Source organism: Manis javanica, chromosome 6 (genome assembly GCF_040802235.1).
Source record: "Manis javanica isolate MJ-LG chromosome 6, MJ_LKY, whole genome shotgun sequence".
In the NCBI taxonomy this organism is placed as follows: domain Eukaryota; kingdom Metazoa; phylum Chordata; class Mammalia; order Pholidota; family Manidae; genus Manis; species Manis javanica.
The window spans coordinates 4,776,917-4,801,912 of NC_133161.1; the positions used below are offsets into that span (position 1 = coordinate 4,776,917).

The 24,996-nt window shown below is 38.4% G+C and overlaps 1 protein-coding gene across 1 annotated transcript in view; it reads right to left on the reverse strand.

The window, feature by feature from the left end:
* The window catches only part of GALNTL5 (polypeptide N-acetylgalactosaminyltransferase like 5), a 54,160-nt gene extending 37,121 nt beyond the window's left edge, over window positions 1-17,039 (reverse strand). Inside the window, 2 exon segments of the mRNA XM_073239851.1 lie at window positions 14,606-14,699; window positions 17,018-17,039. Coding sequence (XP_073095952.1) covers window positions 14,606-14,699; window positions 17,018-17,039 — 116 coding nt within the window.
* Window positions 17,040-24,996: the final 7,957 nt, after the last annotated feature.

Genomic DNA, 24,996 nt, shown 5'->3' on the forward strand with positions numbered 1-24,996 from the left:
CATAAAAAGGGAAAATTAGGACACGGAGACAGACACTTACAGAGGGAAGGTGGTGCGAAGAGACACGGGGAGGGACAGCAAGCCAAAGAGGGAGGTGGTGTCCGATCCCCCCTCACAGCCTCAGAAGAACCAATACTGCCTGCACCTCCAGCCCCGGGGGGCGTCACATTGCTGTTGCGTAAGCCCCCCAGTTTACTGTGCTTTGTTACAAGAGCCCTACCAAACCAGCGGAAGGATGTCAGGGTTTGATGTGCATAAAGGTCACCCGGGCTCCCTGTTGGATCTTCAGTCAGGTCAAGTACGTCTGGGGGAGGGGCTGGCAGTCAGCATGGCTAACAAGTTCTCGGGGCTGCAGACCCCAACTTGGAGTTGGAAGGGTCTTAAAATGATAAAATGATCATCTTTCAAGCATTTTAGAAAAACATGGAGATAGCTGACAAAGTAATTTGTAAACAGTTATTCATTTATCTAAATCCAATCTCAAGAAACCTATTTTTCCAAATAATTCTCTTGAATCAAAGAGGAAAATAAGAACTGCAAATTATTTGGAGATTAACAAAGATGAGAGCATATCTTGTTAAAACCTAAAATACACAGCTAAAATCCTAATCAGAATAAAATGAATTATTGTAAATATTATTATATGGGAAAGAGATAAAATAATCAAACTATTTAACCTTATAAACTGGTAAAAAGAAAACAAATGAACCAAAAGAAAGAAAAAAGAACCAATAATGGAAGCTAGAAATTAATTAAAAGACAAAAAAGAAAATTGGTAAATATAAATAACCAAAAGTGGGTTTTTGAAATACAACTGTAAACCAACCCCTAACAGGTTTAAGAAGAGAGAAGATGTGCAGTAAGAATGAGAAAGAAGATATGGTACCAGAGAAGATAAAACAATGATTAAAATATGATGTGTGACTTTATGTCAAAAAAAAGTTGAAAAATGGGTGAAATGGATTTTTATTGAAATAGAATGTCCTAAGTAGATCCTAGAAGTAGAAAGCCTGGGCAGAACAATAAATAACCTTAGATGAAACTGATCATTTTTCAATGTCTACCATGAAAAGATGGACTGGAGATTCCTAATTACCAGACAAGTTCTATTTCAAACAAGGATAGATAATTATATAATTTCATTATAATATGAAGCATAGAGATATATGGAAATATCTAAATTCATTTTATGAAGCCAGTATTAATCTGATGTCAGATTTTGATGAAGGTAGAATAAAAAAGAAAACCATAACCAGGGTTTCTTCAACTTGAATCATGAACAGGCTTCTTTTGAAGAGAAATTAAGACCTAAGCCTCCAGAGTTGATTTAAATTACCGTTTCCTAGGTATGCATACACAAACAGAAAATTAGGTAGAATTAGCTTATGTCTATGAGCTCTTATACAGCTGTAAGTCAAACAGCTTTTTTATTAACTTTTTTTTATTTTAACTGAAATACAGTTAAAGACAGTTAAATTCCAATTAATAAACTAATTTTAATATTGGGTTGTGTGTTTGCTAAAAGTAATCACCACTCACAACCTCTGAACTGCCTTTTACAGGGAAATTCCTTTCAATTTGACTATCCTGTACTATTATGTATTATTCAACTGCTCAAATATCCTATCACTATTTTTGGTATTTGAAATATTGTTTAAAAAACCCAACTTTGTTGGTATAATATACTGTAAAGTAATTTGGCATAACATAATTTATGTGTTAGGTCTGCCTCTGTTTGACATTTATATCATTTATCTATTAAATCTACCACTGCTCTTTCCATTACTTTCTGAAATTAAGTGACAATAGTAAGGCTATCATCCCATATATACACATACTAATTTTTAAATATAACATAAAAATGGGAACACAAAATCTTAAAATTCTCATGCTTACTGGGTGATCTCTGAGACTATATACATAGATATCAATTTAAGAAACACTGATATAGATTAATCTCATTCATAAGATCAAAATAAACAAAATATTGGCAAATTAAAGCAGCATTTTAAAAGAATAGTATAGCTAAGGTAAGTTTATTTCAGAAACGTAAGGATGGCTCAACATAAAATAACAGTTTGAAGGAGGAAAACCATATAATCACGCTAATTCAGTCCTGAGAAATCATTTGATAAAACTTGGCAGCCATTTCTGATTAAAATAAAATCCCAAATCAAAATGAACCCATTCCCAGTTGATGTAGCTTTGGCCAGTCAGCGCGCACTGGCATTCATGTGACACACCAATGAAAAGAATTGTTTTTTAAGAAAGGAAAGTAAAAGGAACATTAATAAAAAAAATAGGTAAAAAGCATCAAATGAGAAAACAGAAAGAAAAGTCCTCAATGTGATCAAAACTATCAAAAGTCAAGCACAAACATTAAAAAACTTAAATACTAAAATATACAAATATATAAATACTAAATTGAAATAGAATTATTAAATACTAAAAGCACAATTCCCAACTCATTCTACATCGCCAACATTATTTTGATAATAAAATCAGACATGGACATTAAAGAAAAATATAGATCAAAAGCCCTCATGAACACTGATGTAAAATTCCAAACAAAATTTCAGCAAATCAAATTCAACAATATATAAAAAAGATAACATGTCATGACTAAGTGACAGTATTTCAGAAATATGAGCTTGGCTTAACATTAAAAAATCAATGGAATTGGCCATCTTTACAAACTAAAGAAGAAAATCTACACTGTCTCAAAATATATAGAAAAGGATGTGACAAAATCCAACATTCATTTTTTGATGAAAAAACTCTCAGCAAACTAGGAATAGAAGGAAATTTCCTCAACCTGAAAAAGAACATCTATAAAAAAGCCTAAGTACAATAACATTATACTTCCTGGTGAAAGGCTGAGTGTTCAGATCAAGAACACAGCCAGGTTGTCCACTTTCACCACACCTATTCAACATTGTATTGGAAGTTTTAGCCAGTGCAATAAGGTAAGAAAAAGAAAGGCATCCAGACTGGAAAGGAAGAAGTCAAAGTGTCTTTTATTTGCAGATGAAATGCCCCTTTACATAGAAAATCTGATGAAATCTTAGTGATCCTGGGTTAGGCAAAAATGAAATAAAAAAATTTTTAAATGGATAAATTGGTCTCTATCAAAATTTGCTTTTCAAAAGGCACTGTTAGGAGAATGAAAAAATAAGCCATAGCCTAGGAGAAAAATCTGTGCAATTGTATATCTGATAAAGATCTATACCCAGAATATATAAAGAATTCTCAAAACTCAATAATAAGACAATCCAATTTTAAAATGGGCAAAATATTTTAACTTTAATAGAGTAAATTCTGTATATAATGAACACATGAAATATGCACAGCATCATTAGTCATCAGGAAAATGCAAATTAAACCCTAATGAGATACCACTGGACACCTATTAAAATAGCTAAAATTAAAAATACTGGCCATCCCAACTACTGCCAAAGATGTGGAAGTACTGGAAATCTCATCCATTGCTGGTGAGAATGTAAAATGGTACAACTACTGGGGGAAGTGGGTTTCTTAAAAAGTTAAAGATATACCTAAGATTTAGCCATTCCACTTTTAAGTATTTACACAAAGGGAAAAAAGCATGTGGCCATACAAAATCTGTATAAGAATATTTACATCAACTTTATTTGTAACAGACAAAAACTGGAAACAGTGCATCAATAAAAAAATGGTAAATACACTGAAGTATAGCCATACAGTGGAGTACTACTCAGAAATAAAAGGAATGAACTCCCTGCATTGAAATGATTGAAATTCAAAATAATTATGTTGAGTAAATTTCATTTATAAAATTCCAGGGAAGTAAAACAAATTTATGGTAAAAAATCCTATGACTGAGTAATCTCATTCCAAAAATCATTCCTCCATAAATATTGATATGAATGTTTAAAAAATACATGTATACAAGGGTGTTTATTAAAATTGGAAACATAAGAATTTTCTTGCAGGGCAATTGTACATTTACATAGTGAATAACTGATCTCAATTGTTAAAACTAATGAGGCAAATTTTGTGTGTAATTCTTTGAAAATGTTCTCCATATGTTAAATTTTTAAAAAGGCATCTTGTGGAACAATATAAAAAATAAAGCCCATTTTCATAAAAATGTACATGATTATTCTGTATGTTTATTGTTTGTTTAAAAATACATGTGTTTATAAATTCTGGAAGGACACACCTTAGTGTCAATAGTAATGATCTCTGCAATGGGTAGGGACAAGATAGGTTATACCTTATGCATTAAGACAGAAGAACAAGAGGTACTATGGTGGGCATTTGTGCTTGTCCCTTTTCTGATTTTTATATTTTCCAGGTTTTCTGTAATTAACATTTAAAGGAAATTGGCACACTTAAGAACAAAAGGATTACTAGTAATTTTACAGTGCAGAAATATGACAGCTGCTCTTTTAATCAAGTGATCAAAAGTAATTCTCCATCAGTGACTTCACCAGTAATGGGACAAATGGACATGATGTGCCTCCTAACATGATGCTCTGAGAAGTATACAGTCTGACTTCTCTGGTATTCCTACCAAAAAAGCAAGATGCAAATTTGATCATGAAGAAACTTCAAACCCAAACTGAGAAACATTCTAGACAATAACTGGATACATTTTTTTTTTTCCTGAAAAGTGTCACAGTTATGAAAGTGAAGATGTAGAAACAGTTTCACATAAAAGGAAACCAAGGTCATGAGAACACTGCATGTAATCTTTGGTCCTGGATTAGGTCTTTCCAGAAAAAGGACACTAGTGAGGCAAATATAACATTTGAATAATGTGTGTGGATCAGCCAATGGCATTGTATTCATGTTAATTTTGTGATTTTGTTAATTATTCTGGTTCTGAGAGTGTGGAAAATGTTAACGTTTGGGGAATCTAAGAGAAAGCCGTACAAGAATTCTTTGAAATATTTTCACAATAACTTTGTAAGCCTGAAATTATTTCAAAATTGAAAAGCTAAGAGAGGATTAAAAATAGCAGCATGAGAGGCCTCCTCACAAAACCACATATAATATGAAAATATAATTAATACAACTAGTCCTGAAAGAGCAACAGGAAAGAAGGCTGCGCCACACTGCACATACCTGCACGAAAGAGGAGACCTCATGGAACAGGGTAACCTACCAAAGCCATGATCTGGTGGGACCCAAGCCTTTCCCCCCACCCCTGCTCATTGGTGGCAGGAAGAGAAATGGAGCAGGGAGAGAGTGGAAGCTTAGGAATGCTGAACACCCAGCCCTGGAGATCTGCTCTGGGAGAGCAAACCTGTGTTGCATGGTGCTCTGAAGATTAGTGGGTTTGGGAAGCTAAGACAGGTGGAATACCTAGAGCCACTGAGATTCCAGCTGCTTGTGGAAAATGGATCCGCATCTGGCTGCTCTGGGACAAAAGAAAGGTGGGCAGTCTGAGAGACTTTCTAACAGTGAGGGGACTGATGAAGGGGCAAGGATTGTACAGAGCTCACTACTCAGGAGAAAGAAAAGGTGGACAAAATTGTTCAGGCACACTCTGTCCAACAGGCTGGGAACTTTCAGGAGCTTCAGGCGCTCCATTACCCTGCCTCACTATGCACCTATAAAGCCCCACACTGTAATATGCAGCCTGCTGCATCTTCCTCCCAGCTGGCCTGCACTTGGCTCACAAACTGACAGCTGCTGCCCTGGGCAGCCAGAGGGAAGCCCTGCCTACAGCAGCTACAAACACAAACCATAGAGGCTTACACCTGTGTGCTCCGCCCACTGGTTCTGGCAGTGGAGACAGGCATAGCAGCCAGGAAACAGGAAACAGCTCTTTCCTACCCCAAGGCACCAGGGCTGCTCCCCTGCAACCCCTGAGATCACTCCAGAGGCTAAGCACCTCCAGAGAGTACAGCTTTTGGGCACTAGAGGGCACCACATACAAATATGAAACATCAAAGGAACCTGGTTCAACCCAAAATCCCACAAACACCAGAAAAAGGACCAAGTGAAACTGAACTCATCAATCTTCCTGAAAGAGATTTCAAAATAAAAATCATAAACATGCTCATGGAGGTACAGAAAAATATTCAAGAACTCAGGGAAGAATTCTGGACAGAAATTCAATCATTACAGAATACAGTATCAGAAATGAAACATACAATGGAGGGATTTAAAAGCAGATTAGGGACAGTAGAGGAGATAGTAAATGGAATAGAAATCAGTGAAGAAGAATACAAAGAAGCTGAGGCACAGAGAGAAAAAAGGATCTCTAGGAATGAAGAATATTGAGAGAACTCTGTGACCAATTCAATCAGAACAATATTTTTATTAAAGGGGTACCAGAAGAAGAAGAGAGAAAAAGGGATAGAAAGTGTCTTTGAGGAGATAATTGCTGGAAACTTTCCAAGTTTGGGGAAGGAGATAGTCTCTCCAGCCATGGAGGTGCACAGATCTCCCAACACAAGGGACCCAAGGAAGACAACACCAAAACATATAATAATAAAATGGCAAAGATCAAGGATAAGGACAGACTATTAAAAGCAGCCAGAGAAAGAAATAAGACCACATACAAAGGAAAACCCATCAGGCTATCATCAGACTTCTCAGCAGAAACCTTACAGGCCAGAAGGGAGTGACATGATGTATTTAACACAATGAAACAGAAGGGCCTCAAACCAAGAATACTCTACCCAGCAATATTATCATTTAAATTTGAAGGAGGGATTAAACGATTTTCCAATAAGCAAACGCTGAGAGAATTTACCTCCCACAAACCATCTCTACAGTGTATTTTGGAAGGACTGCTATAGATGGAAGTGCTCCTAAGGCTAAATAGATGTCACCAGAGGAACTAAAACCATAGTAAAGAAAGTAGAACAATTAATTACTAAGCAGATGCAAAATTAAATCAACTACCCTCAAAATCAGTCAAGGGGTAGACAAAGAGTATAGAATATGATACCTAATATATAAAGAATGGAGAAGGAGGGGAAAAAAAGAACCTTTAGATTGTGTTTGTAATAGCATACTAAGTGAGTTAAGTTAGACAGTTAGATAGTAAGAAAGTTACCCATGAACCTTTGGTGATCAGAAATCTAAAGCCTGTAATGGCAATAAGTAAATACCTATCGATAATCACCCTAAATGTAAATGGTCTGAATGCACCAATCAAAAGACATAGAGTCATTGAATGGATAAAAAAAAAAGACCCATCTATATGCTGCCTACAAGAGACTCACTTCAAACCCAAAGACATACACAGACTGAAAGTACAGGGATGGAAAAAGATATTTCATGCAAATAATAGAGAGAAAAAAGCAGAAGTTGCAGTACTTGTATCAGACAAAATAGACTTCAAAACAAAGAAAGTCACAAGAGACAAAGAAGGACACTACATAATGATAAAGGGCTCAGTCCAACAAGAGGATATAACCATTAAATATCTATGCACCCAATACAGGTGCAGCTACATATATGTAAAACAAATACTAACAGAATTGAAGGGGAAAATAGAATGCAATGCATTCATTTTAGCAGACTTCAACACAACACTCATCCAAAGGACAGATCAACCAGACAGAAAATAAGTAAGGACACAGAGGCACTGAACAACACAAAGAACAGATGGACCTAATAGGCATCTACAGAACTCTACGCCCAAAAGCAGCAGGATACACATTCTTCTCAAGTACACATGGAACATTTTCCAAAATAGATCATACATGAGGCCACAAAAAGAGCCTCCGTAAGTTCAGAAAGATCGAAATTTTACCAACCAGCTTCTCAACTACAAAGGTATGAAACTAGAAATACATTATGCAAAGAAAATAAAAAATACTACAAACACTTGGAGGCTTAACAACATGATCCTAAATAAGCAATGGATCAATGACCAAATAAAAACAGAGATCAAGCAATATATGGAGATAAATGTCAACAATAATTCAACACCGCAAAATATGTGGGATGCAGGGAAGGCTGTGTTAAAAGGGAACTATACTGCAATACAGGCCTACCTCAGGAAAAAACAATCCCATATGAGCAGTCTAAACTCACCATTAACAAAACTAGAAAAAGAAGGACAAATGAGGCCCAAAGCCAGTAGAAGGAGGTACATAATAAAGATTAGAGTATAAATAAATAAAATTGAGAAGAATAAAACAATATGAAGAATCAATGAAAGCAGGACCTGGTTCTTTGAGGAAATAAACAAAATAGATAAACCCTTAGCCAAACGTATTAAGAAAAAAAGAGAGTCAACACACATAAACAGAATCAGAAACGAGAAAGGAAAAATCACTATGGACACCACAGAAATACAAAGACTTATGAGAGAATACTATGAAAAATTATATGCTAACAAATTGGATAACCTAGAAGAAATGGACAATTTTCTAGAACAATACAACCTTTCAAGGCTGACCCAGGGAGAAACAGAAAATGTGAATAGACCAATTACCAGCAACAAAGTTGAACTGGTAATCAAAAAAGTACCTAAGAACAAAACTCCTGGACCAGATGGCTTCACCACTCTCCCCACATTTACTCAGTAAATTTACTCACTGAATTTTATCAAATATTGAGTGAATACCTAATACCTATCCTCCTTAAAGTTTTCCAAAAAGCAGAAGAGGAGGGAATACTTCCAAACTCATTCTATGAGACCAGCATCACTCTAATATCAAAACCAGGCAAAGACACCACAAAAAAAAGAAAATTACAGACCGATATTCCTGATGAACATAGATGCAAAAATCCTCAACAAAATATTAGCAAATCGAATTCAAAAATACATCAAAAAGATCATCCATCATGATCAAGTGAGACTCAACCCAGGGATGCAAGGATGGTACAACATTCAAAAATCCATCAACATCATCCACCACATCAACAAAAAGAAGGACAAAAACCACATGATCATCTCCATAGATGCTGAAAAAGCATTTGACAAAATTCAACATCCATTCATGATAAAAACTCTCAACAAAATGGTATAGAGGGCAAGTACCTCAACATAATAAATGCCATATATGACAAACCCATAGCCAACATCATACTTAATAGTGGGAAGCTGAAAGCTTTTCCTTTAAGATCAGGAAAAAGACAAGGATGCCCACTCGCCCCACTTTTACTCAGCATAGCTCTGGAGGTCCTACCCATGGCAAGCAGACAACCCAAAGAAATAAAAGGCATCCAGATTGGCAAAGAAGAAGTTAAACTATCACTGTTTGCAGATGACATGATATTGTACATAAAAATCCCTTAATAATCCACTCCAAAACTACTAGATCTAATATCTGAATTCAGCAAAGTTACAGGATAAAAAATTAATACACAGAAATCTGTTGCATTCCTATATACTAATGATGAACTAGCAGAAAGAGAAATCAGGAAAACAATTCCATTCACAATTGCATCAAAAAGAATAAAATACCTAGGAATAAACTTAACCAAGAAAGTGAAAGACCTATACCCTAAAAACTATAAGACATCATGAGAGAAATTAAAGAAGATACCAATAAATGGAAACACATCCCATGCTCATGGATAGGAAGAATTAATATTGTCAAAATAGCCATCCTGCCTAAAGCAATGTACAGATTCAATGCAATCCCTATCAAAATACCAAAAGCATTCTTCAACAAACGAGAGCAAATAGTTCTAAAATTCATATGGAACCACAGAAGACCCCAAATAGCCAAAGCAATCCTGAGAAGGAAGAATAAAGCTGGGGGGTTATGCTCCCAAACTTCAAGCTCTACTACAAAACCACAGTAATCAAGATAATTTGACCCATTGTCTTGTACAAGAACAGACCCACAGACCAATGGAACAGACTAGAAAGCCCAGATACAAACCCAAGTATATATGGTCAATTAATACACAATAAAGGAGTTATGGACATACAATGGGGGAAATGACAGCCTCTTCAACAACTGGTGTTGGCAAAACTGGACAGCTACATGCAGGAGAATGAAACTGGATTGTTGTCTAACTCCACACATAAAGTCAACTCAAAATGGATCAAAGACCTAAGTGTAAGACATGAAACCTTTATAAAACTCTTAGAAGAAAACCTAGAAAAAATCTCTTGAACATAAGCATGAGCGAATTTTTTCTGGACACACATCTCCAGGCAAAGGAAACAAAATAAAAAATGAACAAGTGGGACTACATCAAACTAAAAAGCTCTGTACAGCAAAGGATACCATCAACAGAAGAAAAACGCAACCGACAGTATGGAAGAATCTATCCAACAAGGGGTTAACAACCAAAATATATAAAGAACTCACATGACTCAACATTAAAAAAACCAATAACCTGATTAAAAAATGAACAGAGAACCTGAACAGACATTTTTCCAAAGAAGAAGTATAGATGGCCAACAGAAATACGAAAAGATGCTCCACATCGCTAATCATCAGGGAGACGTAAATCAAAACTACAAAATCAAAACTGGTCTAACACCTCCGACCAGTTAGTATGGTCACTATCCAACAGACAAGAAATAAAAAGTGTTGGCGAGGATGTGGAGAAAAGAGAACCCTCCTACACTGTTGGTGGGAATGTAAATTGGTGCAGCCACTGTGAAAGCAGTATTGAGATTTCTCAAAAAGTGAAAAATAGAATTACCATTTGATCCAGTAATTCCAATTCTCGGAATTTACCTGAATAAAACAAAGCCCAGGTTTGAAAAAAATATATGCACCCCTATGTTTATTGCTACATTATTTACAATAGCCAAGTTATGGAAGCAACCTAAGTGTCCGACAGTAGATGAATGGATAAAGAGATGTACTTATATACAATGGAATATTATTCAGCCATAAAAAAGAAAGAAACCCTGCTATTTGCAACAACCTGGATGGAGCTAGAGGGTATTATGCTCAGTGAAATAAGCCAGGCAGAGAAAGACAGTAACATATGATTTCACTTATTTGTGGAATCGAAAAACAAAACAAAATAAACAAAATAGCAGTAGACACATAGAGGAGAGGTTGGGGGAGAGGTTGGGGTGAGGGTGAGGGGTATAAAGATCATGGGGGAGAGGTTGGGGTGAGGGTGAGGGGTATAAAGAAGCACAAAAATCTCAATCATAATATAAGGTGGTCATGGGGATGGAAGTGCAGCATGGAGAATATAGCCAATGGTTCTGTAACATCTTTTTGTGTTAACAGATAGTAACTATAGTAGTTGGGGCAATGATTTAATAAATGGGTAACTGTTGAACCACTGTGTTGTATACTTGAAACCAAAATAAGATTGTATATCAACTACACTTTAGTAAAAAACAATGAGATTTAGGAGGAAGAAATGACATTTAGGAGGATAGAAATTCATGACTTATAGGCATTAAAAAGGATTGACCTTCCTTTGTGGTAGTTCAATATTCAATTGAGAAAAAAAGTTGTCCTTGCTTAAATTCATACCAAGTTCTATTGTTTGAATAAATCTAAATTCTTTTTCTTTTATTATGACCCAGATAGATTGTATCATCACGTGCAAACACTATAGCTCTCAAGTGTGCCATATCTTAAGTGATATTTAGCTACCTGGAAACTACTGATTCTCATATTTGTGGCTTTAAATATTTGTGTTGCACAAAAGTTGCAATAAGACTAAGTGGGCCCCATTTTTTACTGTTTCCTGGAACTTGGTTTTTGTATTACTGGAAGATGCCTATAATCCTTAATTTAAGTACTCTCAGTGGAGGGAGACTAATAGCCCTCTTTGGGTAGAAACCGTCAGAACCTGAAAGACATTAAACAGGCATTAACACATTCAGGCTGCATGAATGAACTGTGAGGACATTATGCAAAGTGAAATAAGCCAGATACCAAGGGGCAAATATTTCATGATTCCACTTTTATGAGGTACCTAGAGTAGTTAAAATTTACAGAGACAAAGTTGAATGATGGTTGCCTTGGGACTGGAGGGAGAGAAAAATGGGAAGTTAATGTTTATGAGCATAGAGCTTCTGTTGGGGAAGATGAAAATAATCTGGAGATGATGGTCTTGATGGTTGTATAAAAAAGTGAATGTGCTTAATGCCACTGAACTGCACAGTTAAAAATAGCTAACATGGTAAATTTTATGCTTGTTATGTATAGTTTACCACAAGTTTAAAAAATGGCACTAACATAAATGATTGAAGAACAATGTAAAAAAGCAAACTTTGAAGAAACAATTGGTAGCTGTCTAAAGCATTTTGTATCAGGAATAAACCACCTTTTGGCTAAAAGTCTTTATTGGTGATTTAATAAAAAGTCCTTGTGGGTGACTCAGTTCTTAAAAACTTCTAGAACACATTCTGTGCTAATGAGGAAAATATTCTTTATACTACAAGCTCTAGAATTTTGAAATAGGCTCTTGACATTTCTGACTTCAAGTCCTAAAACAGGAACCTTTATTACAAAACTAATATAATAAAATTAAAACCTGGTTAGTAACTGTTTATTTTAAAAATTAGACCTTATTTATTTTTAGACCCATACACTGAAAACCATAAGACATTAATGACAGAAACTGAAGAGGACACAAGTAAGTGGAAAACTATTCCATGTTCATGGATTAGAAGAATTAATATTGTTAAAATGTCCACACTACCTAAAACCATCTACAGATTCAATGCAATCCATATAAAAATCCCCATGGCATTTAAAAAGAAATAGAACAAACAATCCTAAACTTTGTATGGAACTACAAAAGACCCAATAGCCAAAGCAATACTGATAAAGAAGAACAAAGCTGGAGGCATCACAAATCCTTATTTAAAGCTATAGTAATCAAAACAGTATCAGCATAAAAACTAGACACATAGATCAATGGAACAGAATAAACAGCCCAGGAATAAATCCACACATATATGGTCAGTTAATTTACAACAAAGGAGCCAAGAATATACAATGAGGAAAGGACAGTTTCTTTAATAAATGGTTTTGAGAAAATTGGACAGCCATGCACAAAAGAATGAAACTGGATCACTTTCTTAAACCATACTCAAAAATTAACTCAAAATGGATTACATATTTGAATGTAAGACCTGACATCATAAAACTCCTAAAAGAAAATGTAGTGGTAAACTCCTTAATATCAGCCTTGGCAATGAAGTTTTGGATCTGACCCCAAAAGCAAAGGCAATGAAACAAAAATAAACAAATGGGACATCAAACTAAAACACTTCTGCACAGCAAAGGACACCATCAACAAAATGAAAAGGCAACCTACAGAATGGGAGAGGGTAATTGCAAATGATACATCTGACAAGGGTTACATATCTAAAATACATAAAGAACTTACACAAAGAAAAAACCCCAACCCCAAACAATATGATTAAAAAATGAATAGAGGACCTGAATAGACATTTTTCCAAAGAAGACACACAGATGGCCAACAGACACATGAAAAGATGCTCAGCATCAGTTATCATTAGGGAAATGCAAATCAAAACCATGATGAGATATCACCTCACGTCTGTTAGAATGCTAATTGTGGGTAAAATTGCAATATTTCCAGAATTTCTCATCCAGCCTTAGTGCACCTCCATATCAACAAGTGTTTCCAAGGGGTGGAGAGAAGTAGTCCATCTCCATACAATAGGTGATTACATGGGGGAACAAGGGCATATCTGGACCGGAGAGGTTGGGTGGGGTCCCTTTTTGCAGCCAGGTTGTAAGAGGCACAGGTGAGCAGAAGTGGACAACTGCTTGTAAGCAATAAACAGATTTCTCCCATGAATGATTTTGGTTTCAAAGGTAATTTGACCCAGGCTGGGAAAATATTTTCCCTGGGAGTTACACTAATATAAAAAAGACAAGAAATAAAAAGTGTTGGTGGGAATGTGAAGAAAAGGGAACCCTTGTGCACTATTGGTGGGAATGTAAATTGGTGCAACCACTGTGGAAAACAGTATGGAGGTTCCTCAAAAAATTTAAAATAGAACTAGCATATGACCCAGCATTTCATTTCCACTCCTGTGTATTTATCCAAATAAAAATATTTGCTTGAAAAGATATTTGCACTCCCATGTTCATTGCTGCATTATTTCAGTAGCCAAGATGTGGAAACAACCTAAGTGTTCCCTGCCGGATGAATGGATAAATAAAAGGTAGTACATACATTCAAGGGAATATTATCCAGCCATAAAAAAGAATGAAGACTTGCCATTTGCAACAATATGGATGGGCCTTGAGGGCATTATGCTAAGGGAAATAAGTCAGAAGGATAAAGACAAACACTGTATGATCTCACTTAAACGTGGAGTCTAAAAAACCTAAAACAGGCCTAAAAAACCCAAGCTCATAGATACAGAGGAGAACAGGGGTGGGCAAATAGATGAAGAGGGTCAAAAGGTGCAAACTTTCAGTTATAAAGTAAATACATCATGGGGATGTAATGTACAACATGGGGACTATAGTTAATAATACTCTATTGCATATTCCAAAGTTATAAAGAAAGTAGATCTCAAAAGTTGTCATCACAAGACAAAATTTTTTGTAACTATGTATGGTGACAGATGTTAACTAGACTTATTGTGGCGATCATTTTGCAATACGTACAAATAACAAATCATGTTATATGTCAATTATACCTCACTTGAAAAAAATTAGGAGGAACATACTTCTTATTCCTGACATCTGGTACGTTTCTCTGATTGCCCAAGTTTTTACTGGCAATAACATTAAATCCATATTTGAAAAATCCCCGAACAAATTCTCATCTGTATAGTTAAAATCCTCATCTGCAAGGAGAGGTAGTTATATACGTATAGGTTTAGAACCATCACTTTGATAAAAGACAATGAAAACAATAATATCCTGAATTCACTCCTTCTATAATGAGTCAGAGTCATTTTCTTGGAATCTCAACTACCCCAGATGGCTCGGTTAAAGTCAAAATATTTGCACAAGTCACAGCAGATTCCTTATCAAAGTATGAACAATGAACTAGTCCTCAGCCACTCGGTCTCGCCAGGGAAGGACGTTCTCAGCCTCCTTGATCCCATCATGATTCACAACTATCACGTGAAATTATTGAAGCAGGGATTTAGCAAAGGTGGGAGCAGAGCTGAAAGCCGGCTCCTAAAATTCCACTGGAGAGAAGAGAACAAGACGACAGAGGACAACTCAAAATACTAATCAAGAAAATAAACAAAGTTGGGATTTCCTACTAAAAGATGAAAACTTTGAGATGGCAATAAATAAATGTAATCATAAGAGATAAACAGAATGAACTAAAATAGTAAAAAGTGAAATAGTGAAAAGTGTAAGAATGGTCAAAGAATACAGGAATCAAAGCATCATTTAAAAACTACAGAATTCATTAGGAGCATCTAGAAAGTCATTGTATACTCACAATTAGTTACAATAAGGACTTAATAGTAACGAGCTGTTGACATCAAATAATGCTGCAGCAAAATACTTAAAGTGGTTAGAAATATCATGATATAGTGCCACAAATAAACAGTAAAGGAATAGTTTAAGAACAAGCCTGAATCACAGAAAAAGTTAGAACTTGATTAATAAGTTAGTTACATTTCCTTAGTGAATGTTTACTGTGCTTTGTTTTTGAGAGAATAAACTTTCTTTTTCAATGCCCAAGGAGTGCTTTCCAAAACTGACATAAAAGGCTGTATTATACTGTCTTGCCAATGGGTTTCAGCCCCGGGCACGTTCACTCTGGATTCAATGAGACCAAAGAATGACAATGGGACATTCTTGGGGTGAGAGGGTTTAGACCCAACTTGATTCCCACGGTGGCAGGTCAGTCACTAGAGTCCCGTCCACACAGAGCGAGTCTGTAGGCAGCAAGCTGGGCTCTGCCTCTGGGCTTCTCTGCCCCCGCAGCCGTCTCAGTCTCTACCCTCGGCGCTGCCACCACTCCAGCCTCGTCTCTGCTCTCCTGCAGCCTTGCAGCCCTGCCACCGTGTCGCCCAGAGCACTGGGCAGAGCTCTTCATATAGAGTCAATAACAAGGTATTACCCACACGTGTGTGGTGAGCTAGCCAACCAGGGCCAGGTGAGAATCCCGGCCACAGGGGCCTTCACTTTATCCATATATGCATAAAGGGTATTCCTGTCAAGGTGCCAGAGCCCCATTCCCTTTAGGTCCTCTTTCTTACCCCTAAGACAACCTGGACATCACACAACAGCTAAGCACAGGAGAGCTCGGAAAGGTGGGAATAAAGAGGCCGAGTGCTCAGGAGCCTCAGGACTTGAGCAAGGACAGTGAGCTGCTGAGGCCCTGCTGCCTCCCCTAAACCGCAGATGGGCAACCGTAGAAGTCTCCAAGAGGAACCAACCACAGGCACGGGCAAGAAAAGCTCCAGGATAAGCGTGCTTCCCCAGCCAGGGGGCCAGGGGAAGGAGGCCTAGCACCAGAAACCTGTAGGCTGCACGTACTGCAGCCAGTCAAGCCGACGGGAGAGCCGCCCCGGCCCTGGGGCTTCAGCAGGGCCGGCGGGGAGTAGATCTTCCAGGCACCTCAGAGACCCAGGGCACTGCTCCTCTTTCCCACCTGGTGTTGCTGGGAGTGCTGGGTAAACCCACCCATCCACCCCCTTCCTGGCAGAGGCAGGTGTGCTCTGACTACCTGAGTGGGCGGTATGGACAGCTGGGCAGGGAACGTAAGCCTGCCTGGTGGAAGCAGGTGGTGCTTGGATACTTCCCAGAGTACCAGTGTCATGTCAGTGGCACGCTGAACCTCCAACCCACCTGGCATCCATAAGGCTTAACAAGGTGGTGGGAGGTAGGGCTAGCCTCTTCCACATGCCCCCTGCCCCTTGTATCAGCAGGGCCTGGGGGAGAGCTAAACCTCCACCCCACCTGGGGACAATGAGAGAAACAGGTTATCTGAGGTGCCTGTGGACACTCTGCTTCCCTGTTTCCTATCCCCGGTGTCGGCAAGGCCCACCAGGGGGCTGAAAGTGGACACAATGCCATGCACGTTGGTGCCCCTTCTCACCAAAGGGGGAGCCAAGCCTCCACCCCCGACTGCAGGCTGGCAGGCTCAGCAGGAAGCCAAACACACCCACCTGCCTGGCCCTTGTGCTGCATCCCAGCAGGGGATACCCTGTGACAGTGAAGATTAAATGGGCAACCCAGAGTTTCATAATATCCAAAATGCCCAGAACACAAGCAAAACTCTTTTGTCATACCAAGAATCAGGCAAATATCAAATTGAATGAAAAAAGACAATCAACAAATGCCAAAAACCAGATGACTAAGAGGTCAGAATGATCTAACTGGGATGTTAAAGCAGCCATCACAAAAACGCTCAGAAAAATATGGAAAAGGGGAAAACCTTAGCAAAGAGATAGAAGTTATAAAGAAAAGGACCAAATGGAAATCACAGAACTAAAGAATACAATAGTCTAAATAAAAAACTTCCTGGATAGGCTGAGTTGTACTGTGGCAATGACAGATGAACAGAATCCACCCAGTCCAACAACAGAGAAAGACTGAGAAAAGATGAGGAGTGCCCCAGGGACCTGTGAACTAGCAGCCGGAGAGCTAATACAGTATTAGCATTCCAGAAGGGCAGGAGAGAGAGTGGACTGAAAGTACACTTTTGAGAAATAATGGCTGAAAGCTCCCCAAATTTGGTGGAAAACGGACATCTACAGATTCAAGGCATGGAGCAAATCCCCAGTAGGATAAGCCAGCGAAATATATGTCAAGACACAGCATAGTTAAGCTTCTGAAAATTGAAGATAAAGGAAAACTCTTCAAAGCAGCCAGAGAAAAATGACACAGTTCTCACAGAGGAACGACTTGGATGACCGTGGACTTCTTACCTGAAATCACGGAGGAGAGAAGTAGGTGGCAAAACATTTTAGAGGGCTGAAGAAAAAGAACTACCCACTGCAAACTCTATATCCAGCAAAAATATCCTTTGGGTATCATGAGAAAATAGAGTTACTCTAAGAGGAAGAAAAACTAAGATTTTGTACAAAAGAAAGTTCTCTAAACAAATAGGAAATGATAACAGAAGAAGGCTTAGAACTTTGGAAAAGAGAAAAGAACATCAAAATGGGTAAAAATAGGGGTAAATGTAACAGACTGTCCTTGTGAGTTCCTTAAATCATGTTGGTGTTGCTGCAAATTGTAACACCATCTGATGTGGAGCTCAATGTATGTAGAGGAGATACTGAAGATGATATTTTTTAATCGAGGAAGCTAAGGGACTTCCAAGGAGACTGTGATGTCACGTATGTGTTGTGTAATGCCTACAGCAAACCACTAACAAAACTACACAAAAGAATCTACTAAAAATCACTCCAAGTAAATCCAGATGGAATACTGAAAAATGTTCAAGAAACTCACAGGAAAGTAAGACAAGAGAAACAGAGAATGAGGAACAGAGAAAACAAACAAAAACCAAATGGCTGACTAACTCTAAAATATCAGTAATTGTATTAAATGCAAAGATCTAAACATACCAATTAATGACATAGATTGGCAGAGTGGGTTAAAAAAATGTTCCAGCAATATGCTGTCTACAGGAAACTTACTTTAATGTGACACAGGTAGATCAAAAACAAAAGGGTAGAGAAAGATACATTTTGCAAATGTTAATTAAAAAAGCAGGAGTGGCTATATTAATATCAGATAAATAGATTGAGAAAAGAAAATTATTAGACACAAAGAAAGACACTGCATAATGGTAAAAGGATCAGTTCCCCTGCAAGACATAATGATTCTAAATAGAAACACACAAAAAACACTCACAAAACACATGAAACAAAAACTGATTGAAAGGAGACAAATACATGATTATAGTTGGGGTCTTCAACACCCCCTCTTAGCAACTGACAGAGCTACTTGCTAGAAACTCAGCAAGGATAGAGAAGAACTGAAGATAGTCAACCAACAGTATCTAACTGATACATATGTAAAGAACAGTCCACCTAATAACTGCAGAATACACATTTTTTCAAGTGTGAGTGGAGCATAGACAGACCACATCCTGATCATAAATAAACCTCAAAAGCCCTAAAAGAATTGAAATGATACAGCGCATATTTTCCGACTACAATAGAATGAAACTGGATGTCAGCAATAGACAAGAGAAAACTATTTAAACACTTGGAAATTAAATAACCTGTTTCCAAATAATCCAAAGAGAAAAATCTCAAAGGGAATATAAAAATATAGAGAAGTAAGTGAAAATGAAAATTCATCATATCAAAATATGTAGGATGCAACTAAAGTAATATTATTATGATGTCAGTTCTCCCCAAATTGATCTATAGGAATCAAAATTCCATTGAAAATACTAGCAGACTTTTTGGTAGAAATTGACAAGCTCTTTCTAAAAATTATACACAAGCAAAAACCTAGAATAACTAAAACAATTTTAAAAATGAAGAATAGAGCTCAGAAATAGATCCACTAAACATGGTCAACTGATTTTTGACAAAGATGACCATAGATGGGGAAGAGAATATTTTCCAACAAATGATGCCAGATCAACCGGAGATCCATATGGTAAAAGTGAACATTGATCCTTACTTCACATAAACTTAAAACCTTAACATTTCTAAAGGAAAGCATAGGAAGAAATCTTTTTGAAGTTGGGGTAGGCAAAGGTTTCTTAGATACAACATAAAAAATATGACCCATACAAGAAAAATGTGATGAATTGAACATCAAAATTTAGGATTTTTATTCTTGTGTGATACCATTCAAAAGGGAATGAAAAATGAACAGTACAGTTAATAATACTGTATATTTGAAAGTTGGTAACAGAGATTTTTTTTATTTTTTATTTTTTTTTATTATTGAAGGGTAGTTGACACATAGTATTACATTAGTTTCAGGTGTACAACACAGTGATTTAACATTTATATACATGATAATTCTAGGTACCAGCTATCACCATACCAAGTTGTGGTAACAGAGATCTTAAAAGTTCTCATCACAAGAAGAAAACTATAACTATATGTGGTGATGGATGTTAATTAAACTTATTGTGGTAATCATTTTGCAGTATATACATATATCAAATCATTATGTTATACACCTAAAATCAATAAAATGTTATATGTCAATTATATCTCAATACAAAGAAAATGAAAAGACAAGGTACAGACTTGTCTAAATATTTGCAACTCACATATCAAAGGACTTGACTCCAGAGTATATTTTTAAAAGTCTTTAAAATCAGAAGACAAACATCCCCAATTTAAAAATGGGCAAAAGACTTGAATAGACACTTTACAAAAGAAGATGTGTATCTGGGTGGCCATTAAGCACACGAAAAGGTGCTCAAAATTATTGGTCATCAGGGAAATGCGAACTAAGGTGGCAGTGATACCTTTATTCACCTCTTAGAGTGGCTGCAATCTAAGAATCTGACCATGTCAAGTGCCGGTGAAAATCTGAAGAAAATGGAATTCTCATGTACTTATGGAGGGAATGTTAAATGGCACATTTACTTTGAAAAATATCTTGTCATATTCTTTGAAGTTAGCAGAGACATATATTTACCTAAGAGAAATGAAGCAAAGCCGTATGAAGACTTATACATCAATATTCATAGCAGCACTGCAATTCATTGCAGAATGTCTAGAGACACATTGAACATTCATTGTATTTTGCTTAGAGAAAACACACAGAGAAGTGAGAAAGATATCCATCAATTCAGGTTAACTACTACCTCTGAGGGTGGCAGGAGAAGGAATGGGGTAAGGATTTTACTGTACCTATTAACATGTATTCCTGTGAAAGACAGAAAGCCCTCTGAGACAAATGTAGTAAACTATATAAACGTTGTTAAATTTAGGTGGTAAATACATACGTACCTGTTTTATTATTTTCTGTATATGTATGTGAAATATTTCATAATTTAAAAAAGGAGTTGCTTTAAAAAGGACAGTCTTTTACTGTTCCAAATATTAAATCAATGGTATATTTTCCTCTTAACGTGGCTAACAGAGAAAATAATAATACTCACTTAATTTTAAAAAATGGCCTCTCTTCTATAGTTTCTTCTTTGTCGGCTTTTTAATTTTTCCAGGCAGTCTTGGTACTCGCTGTGAACCACGGTTAATATGCTGCTGTAATTTTTTTTCAAGGGACCAAATTAACATAGGCTCCTGGGTTTTCTTCTGCCAGCTGGTCACACGATTATGTTGAAAATACATAGATGACAGAACTGTGCAGACCCCAAATGTCAAGGATCCATAGATTAAACACTGAATTAGGACATTTCTCACTGTAAACCTAGAGTTTCTGAAGATCCACTTTTCAATTTCCCAAGTCAGATGTATTTAAGAGAAGCTATATTATTTCAATGGTTTGTAGATCACCGGCTTGATTTATATTCGATTTTCAATGTTTAAAAAATCATTTTGATATCAGTGCTTATCAGAAACACTTTGATAAAATAAAGTGGATTTTTTTCCTATTAGCCAAATCTCTTAAAACTGTATTCATGATTAGTTAACATTAAGATGTATGAAGGCATGCTTTTAAAACATACCATATCATTTAAAGCCCACACTCCTGAGTGTACAGCCAAAGGAAATTAATGTGAAAGGTTTACTCCCCCCTTTTACAGGCTAATCCATCTTGAAGTGATAATGTAGGTCTGTATTTTAAAGATCTGACTTGACACCCATCAGACTGTTAAAAATATAAAAGCAGACAATATTACATGCCAGAAAGGACATGGGCAATGAGAACTGTGGTCCACCTCTGAGGGGACTGAAACGGTGCAACCATTTTGGCAATATCTAGGTAAGTGGAATTTATGCATATGATATACTGAAGCAGTTCCATCCCTGGGAACATACTCTGAAGAGACTCTCATAGGCATCATGAGACACGCACAAGAACATTTACTGAAGTAATGTTTGTAACAGAAACTTTAATTTCCCTCAGCAGGATGACTGGTAACATGTGGCTATCCATCCAACACTGGAAATGGATCAACTGGAGCTGCCTTAACATTGTAAACTAAAAACAATGTTGCACAAAAGTAAGGTATGACTTCACTTATATGTATTTGGGAAACTTGAAGAGCAGTGCGATTATTTGGATACAACTGTACATAGCAAATACTGGAAAAGAACTCCATGCACGTGAATGGTCTGCACAAATTTAGGAGGGGGGACACCTGAGGAGAGGAAAGATCTGCTACTCTGTTCTTAATGCTTATTTCTTTGAAGGCTCTGAAGCAAATGAGCAAACTGATGGGGTTTGATAAAGCTTGATGAGGTGCACACACCGTCCATGTTTTTTCTCTGTATTTCCCTTATGTTTAACATATTTCATCATTTATCAAAAACAAAGAAAAAAGTCGTGAGAGTTTAAAGATCATAGATTGCATACACGTGTCTGTCTACTCTTCCTCTGGACTTAATCGTGAATAACAATAAAACTAAAAAGTCTGGGAAAGAATGACAGAGGAAACATCAGTGTGCTTGGAATTTAAACCCAGGCTGGGCAGGAGGCTCCCTCGGACCTGCGGTAACGGTCTGGAAGGGCAGAGAAGTCACAGGTGCAGGCGTGCTGTGAGGACTCCGAGGTGGACATGGGTCTAGTGGGCCTCAGGGCTGGGAGGCACGGCAGGTGATGCGCGCAGAAGTGTCCTGGAGAGCTGGACCTCCAACGGCTGGTTGTGGGGCAGGCTGGTTGTGGGAAACGGACTCTAAAATGGGATTGGGGGGCTGGCTGGCCTTGAGGACCCCGTTGCTGGTGGAGAGGTGGCATGCCAGGCAGCGTCCCGCTGAGGCCTCCCTGGTGCTGAATCGGGAGGGAGGGGCATTCTGCAGGGCGCAGCTGAGAGCTGGGGCAGGGAATAGAATGGTAAGCGCCATGGGGTCTTTCTGTTGAGGCTATGGAGGCATTTGCGAGCTACGAGGAAAGGCTGGGGGTGATTAGCCCCACTAAGGCAAAGTATCAGCGTCAGCGGGCCTCCTTGACAGCATATGCAGACGCTCATCTCCTACAAGCCGAGAATCATGCTCCAGGCTCGAAGACAGGGCCGCTGAGCTCCACAGAGGGGGGCTTCTCAACACAGGCTGGTCTCCTATCCCGGGGAGGAGGGGCTCTGAGACTTCAGATGAGGTGTGGGTGGAGACACACCTGAAACCCCAGGTCCCCTGGGCCTACAGAAATGGGCCTCCTCCTCTGCTGGAGGGTGTTGGAGGCCTCTGCTTCCCAAGGCAACACATGCCCTCCCTCACCATCACCCCACAGGTCCCCTCCTGGCCCAGGTCAGTAGCTAGGGTCAAGTTACAATACTGCCAGGCCAACCCAGGGGGAAAGAGAGTACCCCAGGAACTGCAGAATCAGGCACGCAGCCCAGGTGTCAGGGCCTGTGGTGGCGTGTGCTGAGGATCCTGGACCCAGGGAGGGGTGAAATGTTGGATGGGATGCTTGTTATAGGAGCATTCTCCCAAGACACAGGATTTCACACCCCAACAAGCACAATCAAGGCCCACTGACTGAACGAGTAACACTTCAAAAATGAAATATTCGGTTATGAAAGACAAGCTATCAAATGTATAAGAGAAGAAACTGACTTCTAACTATGGGAAATGGGCAGATTAAAACATCCGAGGAGAGAATGAAGCTGTTCAACTTATTACCACCACATCTTCCTGTGAAATGTCTGCATTTTGAGAGAGACTGTTTTAACTTTCTCTAAAAACCAAAGCCAATTAGAAACTGGTTAAAGGAGAAAATAGGTGAGGGGAGGCAACCAAATTTAACAGACAAAATAAACATGTGAATTCACATGACAGGATTATTACTGAAAAATGAAATAACCCATATTCCCCAGAGGATTCTATGATATTAAGAAAATGTGGGAGAAATTCCCTTTAGATGTGGACACTTACGAAAATACTGTGGCCTTACACCCCATTGTAGTGTACGTTTTCTTGTCTTACAGGTGCTTGAAGCAGAGCTCCCCTGGTCCTCTGGAATACGCGCCTCGCCCTCCGCCGAGCCCGCACTCCCACGGGCCCCACCAAGAGAGGAGAACCAGGTCTGCGGCTGGCTTTCCAGCTCTGTATCCTCAGAGGGAAACCACGTCCAGCACCTGGCAGCTGAAAGAATCCAGTGAAGGAAACAGAGTTGCGAATGCGAACACACAGGCACACGCTGGGAAACCAAGGCCGTGACCTGAATCTGGGTTTACACTCCCTGAGTTAGTCTTAAGACGTGAGTTTTTATAGAGTCAAGAAAACATGACCACGATTTAGATAATGTCACAACTAATTTTTCTGTAAACAATAGGTATTTGTAACCTCTCGCTTTCCTAGGACATCTTAGTACCAATCTCCATACAAGCTTTCTGATACCACAGAGGGTCTTGTTTCTAGTTAGCTTTTTTGAATATGTAATACATTCACTTGGTGTAAATCTCAGCACAAATGGGTAGATAATGAAGTTGGCCCTAATTCTCAAGAACTGAAGTCATTGAATCTTCGAGCTGATGCCCAGCTTGCCCCTAGGGTGGTGTAACCCGGCCTGGTAGCCAAAAACCTTTCAAAAACATCAGACCCTCTCAATTCTAATCCCCACAGCTAGCCTGCCTTTCAAGATTCAGTGATTTGTTGTGCTGCTTACACCGATTCTAGGTGGAAGGAGCCCCCCAAGCCCCCTTTGCTCCTGCTTCTCAGCCCACTGAACTCACCCACCAACCAGAGACAATGTATCGGCTGCTGTACAGCTGATGGGTGTCCCAGGCTGAGTGAAGCTGAGAAGTTAGGCAGGAGTCTGTACTGAATGGCCTCCAAGACGGACTTGTTTTCTGAATGGCCGGCTTTACGGAGCCTGGATTCTGAGCAAACTGATCGTGCCAGGCTGCCCCACCGCATGGTCGGGCTCAAAATACAGCTTCGGGCTCAAAACAAGCCCTGTGACATCACACAAGCCCCCCAGTCCCCACAGGCCCCAGCCCGGAAGCTCCAATCAGCAGGCGGAGTCCAGGCCTTCCGAAGGTCAAAGGGTCCTTCGAGCAAGTCTTAGAATCCTCACTCCTCAGCTGAGGAAATAG